Source organism: Lepisosteus oculatus, chromosome 14, assembly GCF_040954835.1.
Source record: "Lepisosteus oculatus isolate fLepOcu1 chromosome 14, fLepOcu1.hap2, whole genome shotgun sequence".
Taxonomy (NCBI): Eukaryota; Metazoa; Chordata; class Actinopteri; order Semionotiformes; family Lepisosteidae; genus Lepisosteus; species Lepisosteus oculatus.
This window is the reverse complement of record NC_090709.1, coordinates 12,875,115-12,893,234: the sequence shown is the minus strand read 5'-3', so window position 1 is coordinate 12,893,234 and position 18,120 is coordinate 12,875,115. Positions and strand designations below refer to the sequence as shown.

Genomic DNA, 18,120 nt, shown 5'->3' with positions numbered 1-18,120 from the left:
AAATATCAGTTGTGCATAGCGTTTTACAAAAAGTTGATGATGATCTTGGAGATAATTGCAAAGGAAAATTGAGATAACTACCAAAACATTACGTGTGAAACGACAGGACAGAACTTTGAACCCACAAAGAAACAAAGGTATGAAATATTGCCTCGTCATGGGGGGTTGATAATTGTAGTAAGTGTTCCTAATTTTCGTAAAGAAATGTATATTATGGGAGTCACACGTGAGATTTAGTGTATATACGTTTCATATTGTGCATATATACGGGGTTAAAAAGTGGAATGAGTATGATTATAAACTCGTGTGTCCTATAATCAGATAATTTTTGAACAAGCTTTGATTAGACAGGTGAAAAACAACATCAGATCCTTTATTTTAATATATTCTCACGTCTGAATATCAGCTTCTCCCCTCTGGCCAACATTTCAGGGCTCCCAGGTGTAGATCCCAAATTGAAACAAATATTAATTTGTTACCCAGTTAAACAGTTAATAGAAGTGAGTGACCAGGGTAAATAAAGGTGGGTCAGTGTAAACTGTTTATTCTGGACCAGACTTCGTCATGTGTGATATGTCATGACTTCTTATATTAAGTTTTATCTTTATATTTAGTTCTACATGTGTAATAGATGCGATGTGTGTCCATAAAAAGGTTTCTCCAGGGGAAAATCAAGTTCGTTTTAAAACCGTGTTTCCTTTTTAGGGTACGTTTGCATTCCAAGTGTGGGGTTTTTGCCTTTTTATCATATTTTGGATGTGAATCCGTGGTATTTTTGCTGAGACAAGTTGCCTTTCTTATACGCGGAGGGATCTGCTCGTGAGATGTCCGCTTGGTCCATTTCTGAGCTCAGTATAAGGTGTAGAAAGCATGACTGTCATCATAACCCGCATCTCACCCAGGTGTGGAATAATGTTGTGACTATTGCTTCAGCAATAACATGCTGATTGCATGTTTCTAGATGGGTATAACAGAGATCTCAACTACTGAGGGGCCTTATTAATAAAGTCTCCACAGCCGAAGCGCTGTGTCTCTTTTCAGCTGGCGATAAACCTTTCCTCGATCCTTTGCGGACCTGTTAAACTGTTCATGATTAGAATAAAAAACGCTCACGCTAATACACAAGCACCCGTGTCTCGCCAAAGCTGACAAATAAACAGACGGACAAGCCGCACTGCACGTGTGAACAGGGGAATGAGCGAGCGAGCGGGGATAGGGCGCCTCCTGCGCTTAAAAGCTTACAGCACCTGGTATTCCCAGGCAGTCTCCCATCCAAGTACTAACCAGGCCCATCCCTGTTTAGCTTCCGAGATCAGACGAGATCAGGGGTGCTCAAGGGGGTGTGGCCGTAAGCGAGAGCAAGGCTCGCTGGCACCCTTCTTATTGAGAGGACAGCTCCGTCACCTCTTTTACGACGCTGCTTTTTTTCCCTTGCGTTTTTCTCTTCTTCCCACGTTCTCTCTCTTCACTGCCTTCGTCCCCGCTCTATTTCACTTCAGCCTTTCACTCTTGCTTCCTTCCAATGAGGACGGAGCTGCGGGAGAAAGGGCGCTATAGAGGATCGCTGTGGAGAGCTGCTGCTGTGCTTTGACATCTGAGCTCTGTGGAAAACGATCTCAATACAATTCTGAAAAACGCGACTCTACGAACGCCAGCCGAACAAGTCTCCACAGCCGAAGCGCTGTGTCTCTTTTCAGCTGGCGATAAACCTTTCTTCGATCCTTTGCGGACTTGTAAAACTGTTCCTGATCAGAATAAAAAACGCTCACGCTAATACACAAGCACCCGTGTCTCGCCAAAGCTGACAAATAAACAGACGGACAAGCCGCACTGCACATGTGAACAGGGGAATGAGCGAGCGAGCGGGGATAGGGCGCCTCCTGCGCTTAAAAGCTTACAGCACCTGGTATTCCCAGGCGGTCTCCCATCCAAGTACTAACCAGGCCCATCCCTGTTTAGCTTCCAAGATCAGACGAGATCAGGCGTGCTCAAGGGGGTGTGGCCGTAAGCGAGAGCAAGGCTCGCTGGCACCCTTCTTATTGAGAGGACAGCTCCGTCACCTCTTTTACGACGCTGCTTTTTTACCGGGGTAAAGTTAGCTTGAAGTTCGAAAACGATTTTGCCACGCCTGTAGCGTTTACACGAAACCTCTTAGAATCGCGAGAATACTTGCTTTGTGCATAAAATACATTGTGAATGCTTTCTCAGCCTTTACTTTTTCGTTTATATTACATTTTTTGGACCAAGCACGAATATTCTTTTGTCCATATCTTCGCAACGGAAGCACAGAACGCCTTCAAACCAAATGCATTTTAAAGACCACGACGTGGATATTTAGCTCACTGATACATCAAAGTGTCAGTGAGCTAATTATCTTTTTTTAAACCTCCGATTTTTCATCGATGCGTAATTACGCACTAACTGGAACCCGGGGGACTGCTGGATACACAAGTTCACAACGCGAGAAATACTGTTCAATACGGCTTCATGCGAAAAACCCGTATATGACCATAGGAAGCATAACAGCGCAGTCTCCAATTACCCAGACTGTAAGCACGGGAATAAAGCTTTGTCTGAATTCTGAAACCCTTCCTTTGCGTCCTGTTTTCATTCAGGTAAGAGTCAACTATATGCACAATACTACTGACAGCAGGAAGATTAAAATATTCTTTACTCAGCAGCTTATTAAAAACAGCTCCCATGATGTTCAAACCGATTTTTTACACAGAACACTGACACAGCTTTGCGTTCTGAATCTCTTTTTCTCGTGTGTTTATTAATGTGGCACAATGTACTGGGATAGGGGTATTCTGTTCACAAACCAATAGCATTTAAACCGCAGCACCCACAATGCTGCAAGTAAGTATTTTACACACAATGCATAGAGCGATGTCTTCCTCGTTAGTATAGTGGCAAGTATCCCCACCTGTCACGCGGGAGACCAGGGTACATCAGGACATGCATTGAAGTGAAAGCAGGATATGCTGCGACATCCGCTGTGCAGATCCCGCCACACTAAGAGGTGAGTGGGTATGTTCGATCACAGCGCTAGGCGAATCCCCAAACAGTGTGCGTGACAACAAACGAAACGGTTTCGTTCCGGGGAAATCGGGCCCAGTAGTGGCGGGATCTGTACAGTGCATGTCGCAGCGCTTCAATGTGCTTCCTGATGTCCTACCCCGAGAACAGAAAAGACAGCATCCACAGCAACAACAGCTCAGGTCTTTGCACAGGAGCTAAGCTGCCCCCATCTCCTCTGCTCTGCGGCTCCTGCGGAGTGGAGTCCTGCCTGGAGCCGTGTTTGCAGGCGACGGCTCCCTGCGCCCTGTCTGTGCGTCGTGTCCGAGAGCTCCTGGGAGGAAGAGAGAGCCCTCCCACTCGGGGGCTTTTCCACGGTCTGTGTGAGGAGGGGCGGGTGTGTCCAGTAGCTTATCGAGCGGAAGCCTGGGGTGGCGGAGAGCTGTGATTGTGCAGACCTTGAGGTGTCACCTCTTTGTCTGCTTTCCCGCCCCCCCTCCGCCCAAGCTCTGCTCCAAAGTAGCCCGGCAACCCCTCACACCTGCACCTTTCACAACCTAAGGTGTGGTCATGAGACACCCGTGGGGTGTTGTTCTGTTCTTGCTAATTGTTTCCTGCCCGTCGCAGGCAGGAGTCCATGCGAGGAAGATGCGCTGGACAGAGCTCAGAGGGCGCACCTGGGTTTCCTTCTGAGTGACGTTCCTGCAACACTCTCCCGCTCCTCTTGGTGCGCTCATGCCGCAACACAGGAAGGCTGGAGCAGGTGGGTGTGGAGAGTGTTAGACTGAAGATTTAAAGGTCCCTGGTTCAATCCCGGGTTTCAGCGTTTTGTTTCATTAAGCCCTCTGTTCCTCTCTGCAGCTCCCCCTTCCTAAAGTGACGCTTCCCTTTCTCAGCCTGAAACGCAAGTGAGACATGAGAAGCAGTCCCTGCAGATTTCCGTAGCGTAGCGGCTGTCACATCAGCCTAACACCTGAAAAGTCCCCGGTTTGAGACTGGGCAGAAACAGCCTTGTTTTGCACGCTCCTGTACTTCACAGAGGTCTTGAGCGACCGGTCATTTGTTGCCAATGTATTTCCGGTGCCTTCATGCAGTCTTGTACCAAACGCACGTTCCTTCTGTACGCGGAGCCGATCATTTGCAATTGGGCTGTGCCGACAGACCAGGACGAGCTCTGTCAGCTCAAAAGCAGCGCAGGACCTGCAAGAACAACAGAAAGATTAGCATCCAGCGGGGGCCTCTTAGTGAGCCCAAGATCTCATCAAGAATCGGCTCCAGCAACAGGGCTGGGCGCATTGTTCCATTCTCCGCCCACTCTCGGTGTAAACAAGTCCCTCCTGGTCTCTGCTTGAAATGCACTTTCCTGCGTTTGCTTTGGTGTAACTGGCTTCCCCTGCATGGGCGAATGTGAAGAAGATCCTTAGTAAGTCATAGATGAAAACCGAGAAGAGGTCGGAGTGGCCTCTGTCGTTCATCAACGATCCATTCAGGCAGTACTCCTCTGTAAAGCGCCGTTCGTTCACATCGATTGGCTTTTTTTTGCCTTCATTAGTGCAAGCAGTAAAAGCAGTAATAGCCCCTATTCTGCCATGACCCGGATTCGAACCGGGGTTGGTGCGGCCATACGACAGAAAGCAGTGTCGTCAAGCCCTGACATCCCTCTCTCTCCACCTCTCTCTCTCTCTCTCTCTCTCTCTCTCTCTCTCTCTCTCTCTCTCTCTCTCTCTCTCTCTCTCTCTCTCTCTCTCTCTCTCTCTCTCTCTCTCTCTCTCTCTCTCTCTCTCTCGCTGCGATGTGTGACTAAGCTCATACGACTAAGAGTCGCCCCCTTTGTCTAGATCTGGTAACCTGCTCGTCGCTGGTGGGCCAGATCATGTCCCCCATCACTATACTGGGGCAATAGGACCCACACAAATCGCAGGGTGAGCACCCCCTGCTGGCCCCACAGAGAGGGAGAGGTAGAGGTAGGAAGAGAGGTAGGGAGGGGAAAAGGGAGAGGTAGGGAGAGAGGTAGAGAGAGGTAGAGGTAGAGGTAGGGAGAGAGAGGAGGAGTACAAATTCAAGCAGAGGCCTGATTGGAGCACTGTTGTATGGCCCTGACATCAATCCCTCAACTCTCTGCATAAAGCAGTGTCTTATGGCCATGACATCCCACCCCCACCACTCTCAGTGGAAAGCACTGTCGTATAACCATGACATCCCACCTCCACCGCTCTCTGCGAAAAGCAGTATCTTCAGGCCCTGACATCCCACCCCCGCCACTCTCTGCTTAAAGAAGTATCGTCAGGCCCTTACATCCCACCCCCGCCACTCTCTACGTAAAGAAGTGTCGTATGGCCCTGACACCCACCCCTCCACTCTCTGCATAAAGTAGTGTCGTCAAGCCCTAACATCCCACCCCCGCCACTATCTGCGTAAAGCAGTACCTTCAGGCCCTGACATCCCACCCCGCCACTCACTGTGTAAAGCAATGTTGTTTGGCCCTGACATCCCACCCCCGCCACTCTCAGCATAAAGCAGTGTCTTACGGCCCTGACATCCCACCCCTGCCACTCTCTACGCAAAGAAGTGTCGTATGGCCCTGACACCCACCCCTCAACTCTCTGCGTTAAGCTGTTTTGTCAGGCCCTGACATCCCACCCTCGCCACTCTCTGTATAAAGCAGTATCGTCAGGCCCTGACAACCCACCCCTGCCACTCTCTGCATAAAGAAGTGACACCTTCCCCTCAACTCTCTGCAGAATGCAGTCTCGTCAGGCCCTGACATACCACTCCTGCCACTCTCTGCATAAAGCAGAATTGTCAGGCCCTGACATCCCACTCCTGTCACTCTCTGCCTAAAGAAGTGTCGTATGGCCCTGACACCCACCCCTCCACTCTCTGCGTTAAGCTGTGTTGTCAGGCCCTGACATCCCAACCCCGCCACTCTCTGTGTAAAGCAGTGTCATATGGCCCTGACATCCCACCCCCACCACTCTCTGTGTAAAGCACTGTCGTATAGCCCTGACACCCACCCCTCCAATCATTGAATAAAGCAGTGTCGTCAAGCCCCGACATCCCACCCCCGCCACTAACTGCGTAAAGTAGTATCGTCAGGCCCTGACATCCCACCCCTGCCACTCCCTGCGTAAAGAAATGTCGTATGGCCCTGACATCACACCCCCACCACTCTCTACGTCAAGCACTGTCGTATAGCCCTGACACCCACCCCTCCACTCTCTGCATAAAGCAGTGTCGTCAAGCCCTGACATCCCACCCCCGCCACTGTCTACGTAAAGAAGTGTCGTATGGCCCTGACACCCACCCCTCAACTCTCTGTGTAAAGCACTGTTGTATGGCCCTGACATCACACCCCCACCACTCTCTGCGGAAAGCACAGTCGTATGGCCCTGACACCCACCCCTCCATTCTTTGCATAAAGCAGTGTCATCAAGCCCTGACATCCCACCCCCGCCACTCTCTACGTAAAGAAGTGTCGTATGGCCCTGACATCCCACCTCCACCACTAACTGCGTAAAGTAGTATCGTCAGGCCCTGACATCCAACTCCCGCCACTCTCTACGCAAAGAAGTGTCATATAGCCCTAACACCCATCCCTCCATTCTTTGCATAAAGCAGTAACGTCAAGCCCTGACATCCCACCGCCGCCACTCTCTACGTAAAGAAGTGTCGTATGGCCCTGACACCCACCCCTCCACTCTCTGCGTTAAGCTGTGTTGTCAGGCCCTGACATCCCACCCCCGCCACTCTCTGTGTAAAGCACTGTTGTATGGCCCTGACATCACACCCCCACCACTCTCTGCGGAAAGCACAGTCATATAGCCCTAACACCCATCCCTCCATTCTTTGCATAAAGCAGTAACGTCAAGCCCTGACATCCCACCGCCGCCACTCTCTACGTAAAGAAGTGTCGTATGGCCCTGACACCCACCCCTCCACTCTCTGCGTTAAGCTGTGTTGTCAGGCCCTGACATCCCACCCCCGCCACTCTCTGTGTAAAGCAGTGTCATATGGCCCTGACACCAATCCCTCCACTCTCTGCATAAAGCAGTGTCTTATGGCCCTGAAACCCTCCCCTCCACTCTCTGCATAAAGCAGTGTCGTCAAGCCCTGACATCCCTCCCCCGCCACTCTCTGTGTAAAGCACTGTCATATGGCCCTGACATCACACCCCCACCACTCTCTGCGTAAAGCACTGTCGTATAGCCCTGACATCCTACCCCCACCACTCTCTGTGTAAAGCAGTGTCATATGGCCCTGACATCCCACCCCCACCACTCTCTATGTAAAGCACTGTTGTATCGCCCTGACATCACACCCCCACCACTCTCTGCGGAAAGCACTGTCATATAGCCCTGTCACCCACCCCTCCATTCTTTGCATAAAGCAGTGTTGTCAAGCCCTGACATCCCACCCCCACCACTAACTGCGTAAAGTAGTATTGTCAGGCCCTGACATCCCAATCCCGCCACTCTCTGTGTAAAGCAGTGTCGTATGTCGTATGTCGAGGTGAGGTGAGGTGCGACACACCGGAGTCCCGACGCTGCTAATGCGGAGCACTTGTTGAACTGGCATTGAAAGGACGTGTGCGCACGGAGCGAGCCTTCCCTGCGGCGGAGCGTGGAAACTTTCTCCCCGCGCTGCAGGAGTTGTGAGCGCTGCAGCGGTGCCGAGAGAACAGCACAGAAGGCAGCAGGCTCTGGAGAGCAGGTAAGAGACCGAGCCTTGTGGGCAGGCGAGCAGGCCCGTTTTTTGGAAATTGCTGAAAAGGCTCCGGTGTTTGTTCGGTGTGTGGCAGGCGCACGACGCGAGCTTGCGTAGCGATCTGCCGGTCTGGTGTTATGCAAATGAGGCCGAATTGCATCCCGGGACATGCTGCGAATGCGCAATGGCGACTGTAGTTGTGTAGGAAACGGCGCGCTCGTTTTCTCGTTTTGCCCACCCTTTTGAGTGTTAGTGTGGCGTGAGAGTGTGCGAAAGAGTTGGCCCAGCAGGAGGCGGTGACGTGCGAGGCGTTGAGCTGGCCTAGGCTGCGCGCTTTGTGCTGTGGGTGCGGCCGCTTGCAGGGGCTTGTACAGCTCATACTTACTTGGCAGGGGAGATACCTTGACCAGCCTGTAGGTGGAGTAGTTGGATTGTTTTCCTTGTTTTGTGGAAGCAGTGTTTGTTTAGCAGTTCACGAAATGGCAACTTTTGGATCCCGCAAGAATGCTGTGCGTTTTGAGCTTTTGGATGACCTCTTCATGGATCGTATGCAGTTCAGCAGAAAAGTGTTGCAGAGGGAACTTGGCTTTGAACCTCGGCACTTGGATTTCATCTTCGCTCTCCCAGGTCAGAAAGCATTTGAGGTTGTTTTTGCTACCTATCCTCTGTTTGAACAATGTGTGGATGTGTTTGAGGCAAAAAGAGGGAAAGTTCCTGCCCTTGAGAAGATCGACTTGCAGCCTCTGACACAGAGAGAGAGGAAAACGGTGCATGTTGTTATGTTCTTGGAACTGGCAAAGACGGAGGACATTCACACCTGGCTTAACCAGTACTGCACTGTCCACCATGGAACTGAGGTTAGAGATGTTGACGGTATAAAAACAGGAGCAAGGAAATTCGAGGTTCGCTTGCTACTGGACAATGTAAATGGAGGCTTAAGGCACCTGCCCTCTACAATCCGGCTGGGCGCCTGCAATGGCTATGTTTTTTATGTGGGACAACCAAAGGTGTGTCGGCGCTGTGGTGCTGTGGGACACCTGGCATCGTCCTGCACTGTGAAATGCTGCAAGACCTGTGGCAAACAGGGATATTTAGCCTCTGACTGTTCAATGCAGCCAAAGTGCAATTTATGTGACTCGGAAGGACACGTTTTTAAGAACTGCCCTCACGCCTACGCCAATAGACTCAAAATGAGAAAGGATGAGGCAGTGCTTGTTTCAGCCAAACCGGCCCGAAAAGCCAAAGCAAACAACAAGTCAAACAAAGAACCCTTGTTGGACAAAGACTCCTTGCCTCCAGCCAGGATCAGTCCTGCTGTGGCTCCGGGGCCGGTGGAAGAGAAATCCACTACGCCCCCACAACCGCAGACTGCACCAGACAAGCACGAGGGTTTGAAAACCCCCGAGAACAGCGAGGACCCCTCCCCCACTTCTGCTCCTCAGAACGAGGGCCAGTGTGGGGCCCCTCGGTGGAGCGGGTCCAGCGAGGATACCCAGGATTCAGCGGAGCTGCTTTTCTCAGACTCTGCAAGTGCTACAGATGCCCTCCTCTCTTCCATCCAGTCCATCACGGAGGATCTGCAGCAGCTGGTGGGTGAGGGGGAAGAGGAGACTGGTGCATCAGCTGCACCCCTTTCCCCTCAGTGCTCCCAGGAGCTGGACTTGAGGAAAAGGAAAAATGACTCTGTTTTCTCCCCGAGCGAGGAGGAAGGAGAGCATGGTGATGGGGACAGCTGGAACCCCTCCACCCCTCCCTCTACCCCCTTCCTTGAAATGGACTCCGTGAACGCTTTTACTGCTGCCACCCTGATGAAGGCTCATTCAGAGGATGGCTGGTAGGAAATTGGTAAGAAGAAAAAGAAGAAGGTAACAGGTGAGACAGAAGAGAAATGTGTTTTGTAAAGACTGGTTCCACTTTCTTATGTAATATGGCTCTGAACATAATTTCTCTTAACACCAGAGGTATCAATGACAGAGTTAAATGCCAGTCTGTCTTTGATTACCTCCAGCAGAGAGAGGGAGATGTGTTGATGTTGCAGGAGTGTGCTTTAGCCTATCAAGAGAGGTATAAAAGCTTTGAAGATAGGTGGGATAAAGGGCCTTCTGTTTGGTCAGGGGACAATAACAACAGAGCCTCTGGCGTGGCCATTCTTTTCAAAGGACGGGCATTCAAATTGAAAAGTATTCAGAGGGTCATAGATGGCAGGTTGCTGTGTGTGGATGTGGAATGGGGGACTGTTAACCTGCGGCTAATCAATGTGTATTGCCCTACTGACGTGGGAGGAAGGGTGGAGCTACTCAAGGCACTCTCCCCCCTATTGTTATGTAGCACAGACGTGATAGTGGGAGGGGATTTTAATTGTATCTTAGAGCACACGGACAGGCAGTCTAGCTCGCCGATAAAATTGGATTCCAGCTCACTGGCCCTGCAAAACTTAGTTCAAGACTTTAAACTCTCAGACAGATTTAGATGTATATATCCCACAACATCAGGATATACATGGTCAGGGAGGAATAGCAGCTCCAGAATTGACTATTGCTTTGTCTCAGCGAGAGTGAAAGTTGTTGGGGTCACTCTTCAGCCTGTCTTCTTCTCAGATCATCAGGCTTTAGGGTGTAGAGTGGAACTCCAGGGCGGGACTGTCTTTGGCCCAGGCCTCTGGAAACTCAACACAAAGCTGCTAGAGAACGAGGGGGTAGTATCCCGCTACAAGGAGAAACTATCACAGTGGCTGTCCTTGCAGTGTCTGTACGGGTCAGTAGGAGAGTGGTGGGAGGAGGTGAAGGTGAGGACAAAGGCCTTTTTCATGGCTGAGGGAAGGAAGGCTGCTGCCAGACGGAGAGGAGTGCTAGCCAGGAAACAGAGGCAGCTGCAGCGTCACTACACGATGCTGCACAGTGGCTTCGATGTGCTTGAGGATATCAACCTTTTAAAAAAGGACATCCGGAGCATAGCCGAAAAAAGTAGTCGAGGAGTGCTGTTAAGAAGCTGAGTGCATTTCTTGGAAGAAAATGAGAAGTGTACTCGCTTCTTTTTCAGGAAAGTGGTAGGCTCCAAGTCTGTCATGGAAAGTGTAGTTGATGAGGAGGGACGAGAGAGAACAGAGCCGCGTGCTATCCTCTCCTGCACCGAGGCCTTCTACTCAAGACTGTACAGCTCTACAGAGGTAAAGGATGAAGAAATTCATTTTTTTACCTCAAAGCTAGAAAACGTTTTGAGTGAAGAAGATAGGGAAGTACTTGAGAGGGATTTGACAGTAGAAGAGCTGAGACAGGCTATGGAGAGCTTACAGAAGGGGAAAACTCCGGGTGCTGACGGGCTCCCTAAAGAATTTTATTGCACCTTTTGGGATCTGCTTCAGGATCCGCTACTGCTCCTATTCGAGGAAAGCTATAAGACAGAATTGCTGCCTGACTCCTTAAGAGAAGGCACTATCTCTCTCTTGTTTAAGAAAGGAGCAAAGAATGACATAAAGAACTGGAGAGCCCTCATTCTGTTAGGCGTGGACACTAAGATCCTGTCCAAAGCCCTTTTCCTGCGCCTACAAAATGTAGTGGCCTCACTGGTAGGGAAAGAACAGACTTGTGGGATAGCAGGACGCCTGATGAGTGACAACCTGGCCTTGTTGAGGGATGTCTGTCTGTACTCAGAGGATCGCTCCCTCCCTCTGTGCATTTTAGGTGTAGACCTAGAAAAGGCCTTTGACCGCCTGAACCGGCAGTACTTAACATCGGTACTTGAGCACATGAAGTTTGGCCCCATCATGAGAAAGTGATTAACCTGCTGTACACAGGTAGCAACAGCAGAGTAATGGTTAATGGCAATAGATCACGCCCCTTTGAAGTCTGTTCAGGGGTGAGGCAGGGCTGTCCATTATCCCCCTTGTTATTCGTTTTGGCTATGGAGCCCTTAGCCTGTGCCTTGCGCCAGGATCAGGCCATTAATGGGATACCAGTGCCTGGAAGTAGGGGAGGAGAGGTAAAGACATCTCTATACATGGATGATGTCACCCTGCTCCTCTCTGACAATGCCTCAATTAGCAGAGCTCTGCAGTACTGTGATCGTTTCTCTTTGGCTTCCTCTGCAAAAATTAACAAATCAAAGAGTGAGATTTTTTGTCAGAACTGGAGGGAGCCAAAAGAAGGACATGACCTCAGGCTGCAAGAGAAGAGAATCAAGGTCCTGGGGGTGTATTTTGGAGAAGAGATGGGAACAGTAAATTGGCAGAACAAATTGCCAATCTTAAACAAAAAACTGATGCAATGGAAGGACCGAGACCTCACCATGACAGGGAAGGTGCTGGTCATCAAAGCCGAGCTCTTGCCTGTCTTGAATAAGTGAATATATGTCTAGTTATACGAAAAACAAGTGGTTTATTGACTGATCTTCATTTGCAGATTTAGAGGCAGCTTCGATATTCGTTTTACAAACAGGATTTTTTATATGAGTCACACACATGCCATAGCAACAAAACGTCTCTAGAGATGAGGCTATAGATCACCTTTCCATCCTCCAGGTTTTCCTCCCAAAGCCTACGGCACCAACGGCGACCTCTGCTGGCCAAGAGAGCAAAAGCTTGCAGCGCCTGGTATTCCCAGGCGGTCTCCCATCCAAGTACTAACCAGGCCCAACCCTGCTTAGCTTCCAAGATCAGATGAGATCATGCACATTCAGGGTGGTGTGGCCACAAGCGAAAGCCATGGCGCCTGACTCGCTACTTGAAGCTGTGTGTGGCTGGGGCTCCGTGCCCCCCGAGCGGGACTGAAGGATCGTTCATTTGCAATTCTTTGGAAAGGAGCTGCTTTCGAAATCAATGCGTGCCTGGATTTTTCGCGAATGTGCTCCATTCTGTTCGCTTGTCCCGAGCTGGATAAGGACAAACAGGTATCAGCTTGTTCCCTTCTCCCACCCCTCTCTGTGTACAGTAGAGACACCTGTTCTGACTGGAGGAGCTCATCCAACTGTGTCTGGAGAGAAGCCAGGGTATCAGCTTGTTTCCCTCTCCAACCCCTTTCTGTGTACAGTAGAGCAACCTGTCCTAATTGGAGGAGCTTGTAGACATCCTCTCACGAGCAGTCAGTCACAAAATGATTCTTTGATGGTTATTAAAAGACCGACCCAGCGGGATAACTCAGCAACGCACACACACATGGATACTAATACATGAGAATACATTTATTATTACATAAAATGTGCATATCAACTTAACAGATCTTATAGTGAGGGTTAGCAGAATACAAAAGGTATATATTCAATCACGAAGAGTTACAAACCAAGAGGGACATACATTCTGTATATCATTCATTTAGACCGTTTTGTAAATGAACTTTGTCACAACTTGTACATGTGATACTCAAAAGCAAGTACATGACTCATAGGAATTAAATTTATATCAACTGGCGTTGAGGTAACAATTGAATTCTCGAGCTGTAATGCAGAATGTTGAATACTCATCCCCTCTGTGGAGATTAAGATCTCCCGTGGATGCAAAGAAACAGTGGCAGGCTGTTGCTGTGTCCAATCGGCGCTCTCTGGCCCGGTGCAAGGCAGTGCTGGTTCGACGTGAGAGAAGGAGAAGGAGAAGGAGTAGAGAGATTTCTGCTGCGGTGCGCTGCTGATGCTCTCTGAAGACCGGCAAGTTAGCGTTGGCTGAAACTAACAGAGTTTGCACACAGAAAAGTCACAATCTTTAGACAGGAAAAAGACTGGAGGAACTACGGTCGCTTATTGGTTGAAAGATCCATGGGCATTCGAGAATCATTTTGTGACTTACTGCAACAATTAACAATTGTCCCATTAAATGCACAAACCACTACATTTATTGATGCCTTGTGAGAGGATGCCTACATTTATTGGTGCCCCGTGTGAGGATGATTAACCATGAACTCTGACCTAGGGGTTGTAAACCATTTGGGATGAGACTCTCCCTTGGAATCTCCCAGACAGTGAGGCACCAGAGATGACCATTTGTTAGGGTGGTTGATGTGTCTCAGCATTGGGAGTTGTTCCTTATCAGAACACTCTATCAGCTAGAAAAACACCTTAAATGTGAACCAAATGGAATGACCTCTCTGTATCAAGCACCACTTGAGATGAGGGAGAGAGAGACTGGCAAAGGAGCAGCAAGCTTAATTCCTGTATTTTAATAAACTTTGCCGCTTCAACGGTTTCTCTCCTGTGTGAATGCGCTGGTGGGTTATTAAGTCACGTGATTGACTATAACTCTTCCCACACTGACTGCAGCTGAACAGTCTCTCTCCTGTGTGAATGCGCTGGTGGATAATTAAGCTACTTGACTGACTAAAACGCTTCCCACACTGACTGCAGCTGAACGGTCTCTCTCCTGTGTGACTGCGCTGGTGGATAATTAAGCTACTTGACTGACTAAAACTCTTCCCACACTGACTGCAGCTGAAAGGTTTCTCTCCTGTGTGAATGAACTGGTGGGTTTTTAGATGGTCCAAGCGACTGAAACTCTTCCTACACTGACTGCAGCTGAACGGTCTCTCTCCTGCGTGAATGCGCTGGTGGGTTTTTAAGTGACTTGACTTACCAAAACTCTTCCCACACTGACTGCAGCTGAACGGTCTCTCTCCTGTGTGAATGAGCTGGTGGGTTTTTAAGTCACCTGACTGACTAAAACTCTTCCCACACTGACTGCAGCTGAATGGTCTCTCTCCTGTGTGAATGCGCTGGTGGGTTTTTAAGTTACTTGACTTACTAAAACTCTTCCCACACTGACTGCAGCTGAACGGTCTCTCTCCTCTGTGAATGCGCTGGTGGGTTTTTAAGTCACCTGACCGACTAAAACTCTTCCCACACTGACTGCAGCTGAATGGTCTCTCTCCTGTGTGAATGCGCTGGTGGGCTATTAAGCTACTTGACCGACTAAAACTCTTCCCACACTGACTGCAGCTGAAAGGTCTCTCTCCTGTGTGAAGGTGCTGGTAGGGCTTTGAAATGCTAGACTGACAGAAACGCTGCTTCTCCCCGTGCCATAATTGCAGTTTGTCCACTCCATCTGAGCAAGGCCTTGAGTGATTCTTCCTCATCCTCTGCTCGTGCTGGGGTCTCTTATTCTGCAAATGCTCCATGGAATGGCCTTGCTCTATGTGATGAAACTGAGATTTGTTTTCTTCATTATGTCCCCCAGTGTGCTGCTCAGCAGAGTGAATCATCTGGGGCTCTCTGAGACTTAAACTGTCCAGTTCATTCAGTTGTTCCTCTCTTTGCCCAAGAACAGACATACTCTCCAGTTCATTAAAACTTTCAAAATTTTTCTCAGTAACCAGATTATTAAACCTGTGTGTAAAGTCAACAGAATCTAAGGGATCATATGATTGTTTTAGACTCTGCAATGACAGTCTCTCTACTTGAACAGAACAAGGCCTAATTATTATCAAGCCCTGCAGGAGCTGTTGTTGCTCCTCCCTGTACTGACTCTTCTCTGAGTACTGTGACTCAGTACTGTTCTCTTCACCAGGTACATCACTCTGCTGCTCTGCAGGGTCAATTGACTTGGGATCCATATCCTGCTCTGTAAGATTTAAAACATCCAGTTTTTCACCGTGCTCTTGTACAGAGATGCAGCCCAGTTCATTACAACCTTGTGTAATATTGATTGTGTCCAGATTATTCATCTTCTCTGTAAAATCATCACATACTAAGAGCCCAGGTGTCTCACTCTCAGGCTCTGTCTTCATCATGGGCACAGAATCCAGATCCTTGACACTCTGTCTGCTGTCTGTGTGCTGCTCACTAAGTGCCTCTTTCCCTTCTGCGGCAGTGAGCTCTGTCTCCTGCATCAGACTGGAGCCCCACTCCTCCTCACTGTGCTGCTGTTCAAGAGGAGCCCTTTCCCCAGCGTCAGAGAGAACACTGGCCTTTGAGCCTGTAAACACAGGACAAGAAGACACCACCTTTATAAGAATAGACTTTATTTTATAGTTTTATACCTTTAGAAGTGGCTTCTCTAAGCACTTTACAGAAGGCAAACAACAAAAAATACACAATATAAGCATGATGAGAATACACAGTTAGAGGAGACAGTGGTACTAAGTACAGTAGGAGCAGAGGGGTACAGAACAGTTAAATAAAGGCTCTTCTGAAGAAGAAAGTTTGAAGTCTGGATTTGAAGGAGTTTAGAGAAGGGGACTCTCTGATATCCTTGGGGAGAGAGTTACAGAGCTTGGGGCAAAACAGGAGAAGGCCATGTCACCCATAGAGTGTAGACAGACTGGGGGACAAATAGTTGAACACAATTAGAAGAGCGAAAACTGCAAGGTAGGGAGTTGGGTGATAATATCAGACCAGTATGGAGGTGCCAAGCCAAGACATGGAGAGTCTTACAGGTGAGCTAGGAGGATTTTTAAGTCGATATGAAACTTGACAGGAAGCCAGTGCAAGGACTCCAGGATAGGAGTAATGTGATCATTTGTACTAGACCTGGTCAGGGTTCTGGCTGCTGAATTTTGGACATACTGGTGTTTGTTCAATGTGGATTTAGAAACCCCACAGAGTAGAGCATTACAGTAGTCGATTTGGGAGAAGACAACATTTTTCAGTCACAGTTAGTGATAACATAGGGCGTAGTCGAGCAATATTTATGAGGTGAATGAAAGATGTTCTGACAAAATGCTGCACATATGGGTCGAAAGTCAAATATCATCCCCATGTTTTTCAATTTACACTGAAACTCAAGTACAAGACCATCTACAGATAGGGTTACACATTGGTTGTACAAAGTTGATGGGTGGTGCCAATAAGCATGACTTCAGTCTTGTCACAGTTAAAGAATTTTTGAGTCACCCAAGTTTTTATATCGGGGATGCAAATAAATAGAATAGAGACAGCCACATCAGCGTCAGGTTTGGTATGGATGTATATTTGAGTATTACCAGCATAGTAGTGATAGCTGAGGCCATGTGATCTTAAAAGCCTTAAACTACACACACGCATACAAGTACACTCACAATCAATTTGGGTTGTTTAAACATAGTGGAATAAGTGGGTATAAGGGCGTGTTCTGATTTAGCTTTGTCAGAAACCTAACTACCATGTAAAAAATAAGTCTACTTTAATAATATCACAATTACATTACATTTACATTAATGTGCACTGAGAGAGAAAGGGGTTAATACAGACACATTGACTTCACACTACAGGACATTAACACTGAACCGAAACAGAGGTTAATACAGACACTTTCTGGACACTAAGCTCATTAACACTGCAATCAGAGAAAGGGGTTAATACACACACACTGACTGACTGGACACTTCAGTGCATTAACACTGCACTGAAAGAGGGGTTAATACAGACACTATGACTGACTGGATGCTACAGTGCATTAACACTGTACTGAGAGAGAGGGGTTAATACAGACACACTGACTGGACATAACAGTACATTAACACTGTACTGAGAGAGAGGGGTTAATACAGACACACTGGCTGGACATAACAGTACATTAACACTGCACTGAGAGAGAGGGGTTCATACAGACACACTGACTGGACACTACAATACTTTAACACTGCACTGAGAGAGAGGGGTTAATACAGACACTATGACTGACTGGACACTACAGTACATTAACACTAGACTGAGACAGGGGGCTCATACAGACATTGACAAACTGGAACTTAGAGCATCTTACCACTGCACTGAGAGAGGGGTTAAAACAGACACTGATTGGACACTACAGGACATAAAGTCTGAACTGAGAGAGAAGGGTGAATACAGACACACTTACTGCACAGTACAGTACATAAACAATGCACTTAGAGAGAGAGGGGTTAATACAGACACTGGATTAATATTCCAGAGGAGTCAATACAGACACAGACCCTGGACGACAGTAATACTTAAACCAATTAAATGTTTATATACACAATCATTAGTATACTTATAAAATCTAGACCAATACAACGTAAATACAATATTTATAAATGTTGTTTCCTAATGACGTTGGAGTACAAATTGATTCAGTGAAACAATTGTTGAATGTGAACGAGGTGTTTTCAGCACCGTAACCGGACAAAACAATTCAGTTTCCAATAAAGAATCCCGTTGCTACATCACACATGTCTGTCCCACATCACTCTGCATCTCTCCACTATACTCTCACCTCTTTCGGAAAGTTTGATGACGGTTTGATACTTTGTTAGAACGCGTACTGATAATGACAAAAATAAAGTTTGTTGTTTAAAACAATCTCACCATTGAGTTAATTATAGACATTGTTTTTTAACACACACACTCTGACTTCATACAAGTCACCACACTGACCTGAGAGCTGCAGTTCCGTGTCCATTTCTTCTTTTATTTCTGCAGTGACTTCACAGGGAAGCGTGTGTCCAACACGATCTGTCTGTTCCTGATCTCCTCCTGCTCCCG

The 18,120-nt window shown here is 48.1% G+C and overlaps 1 protein-coding gene and 3 non-coding genes across 4 annotated transcripts in view; all 4 read right to left on the bottom strand.

Annotated features, from left to right (window-relative positions):
* LOC138242764 (zinc finger protein 271-like) overlaps window positions 1-18,120 on the bottom strand; it is a 1,399,044-nt gene that overhangs the window by 1,125,801 nt on the left and 255,123 nt on the right. The window contains exon 1 of the mRNA XM_069198319.1: window positions 14,030-15,604. Coding sequence (XP_069054420.1) covers window positions 14,030-15,527 — 1,498 coding nt within the window. The 5' untranslated portion in view covers window positions 15,528-15,604. Of the gene's footprint in view, window positions 1-14,029 lie in introns of the transcript that reaches the window.
* LOC138216968 (5S ribosomal RNA) lies at window positions 1,236-1,354 on the bottom strand. The gene has a single exon (XR_011180681.1). It is a non-coding gene; the product is annotated as a 5S ribosomal RNA (ribosomal RNA).
* On the bottom strand, window positions 1,892-2,010 carry LOC138216610 (5S ribosomal RNA). The gene has a single exon (XR_011180322.1). It is a non-coding gene; the product is annotated as a 5S ribosomal RNA (ribosomal RNA).
* Window positions 12,296-12,414, bottom strand: LOC138244880 (5S ribosomal RNA). The gene has a single exon (XR_011193495.1). It is a non-coding gene; the product is annotated as a 5S ribosomal RNA (ribosomal RNA).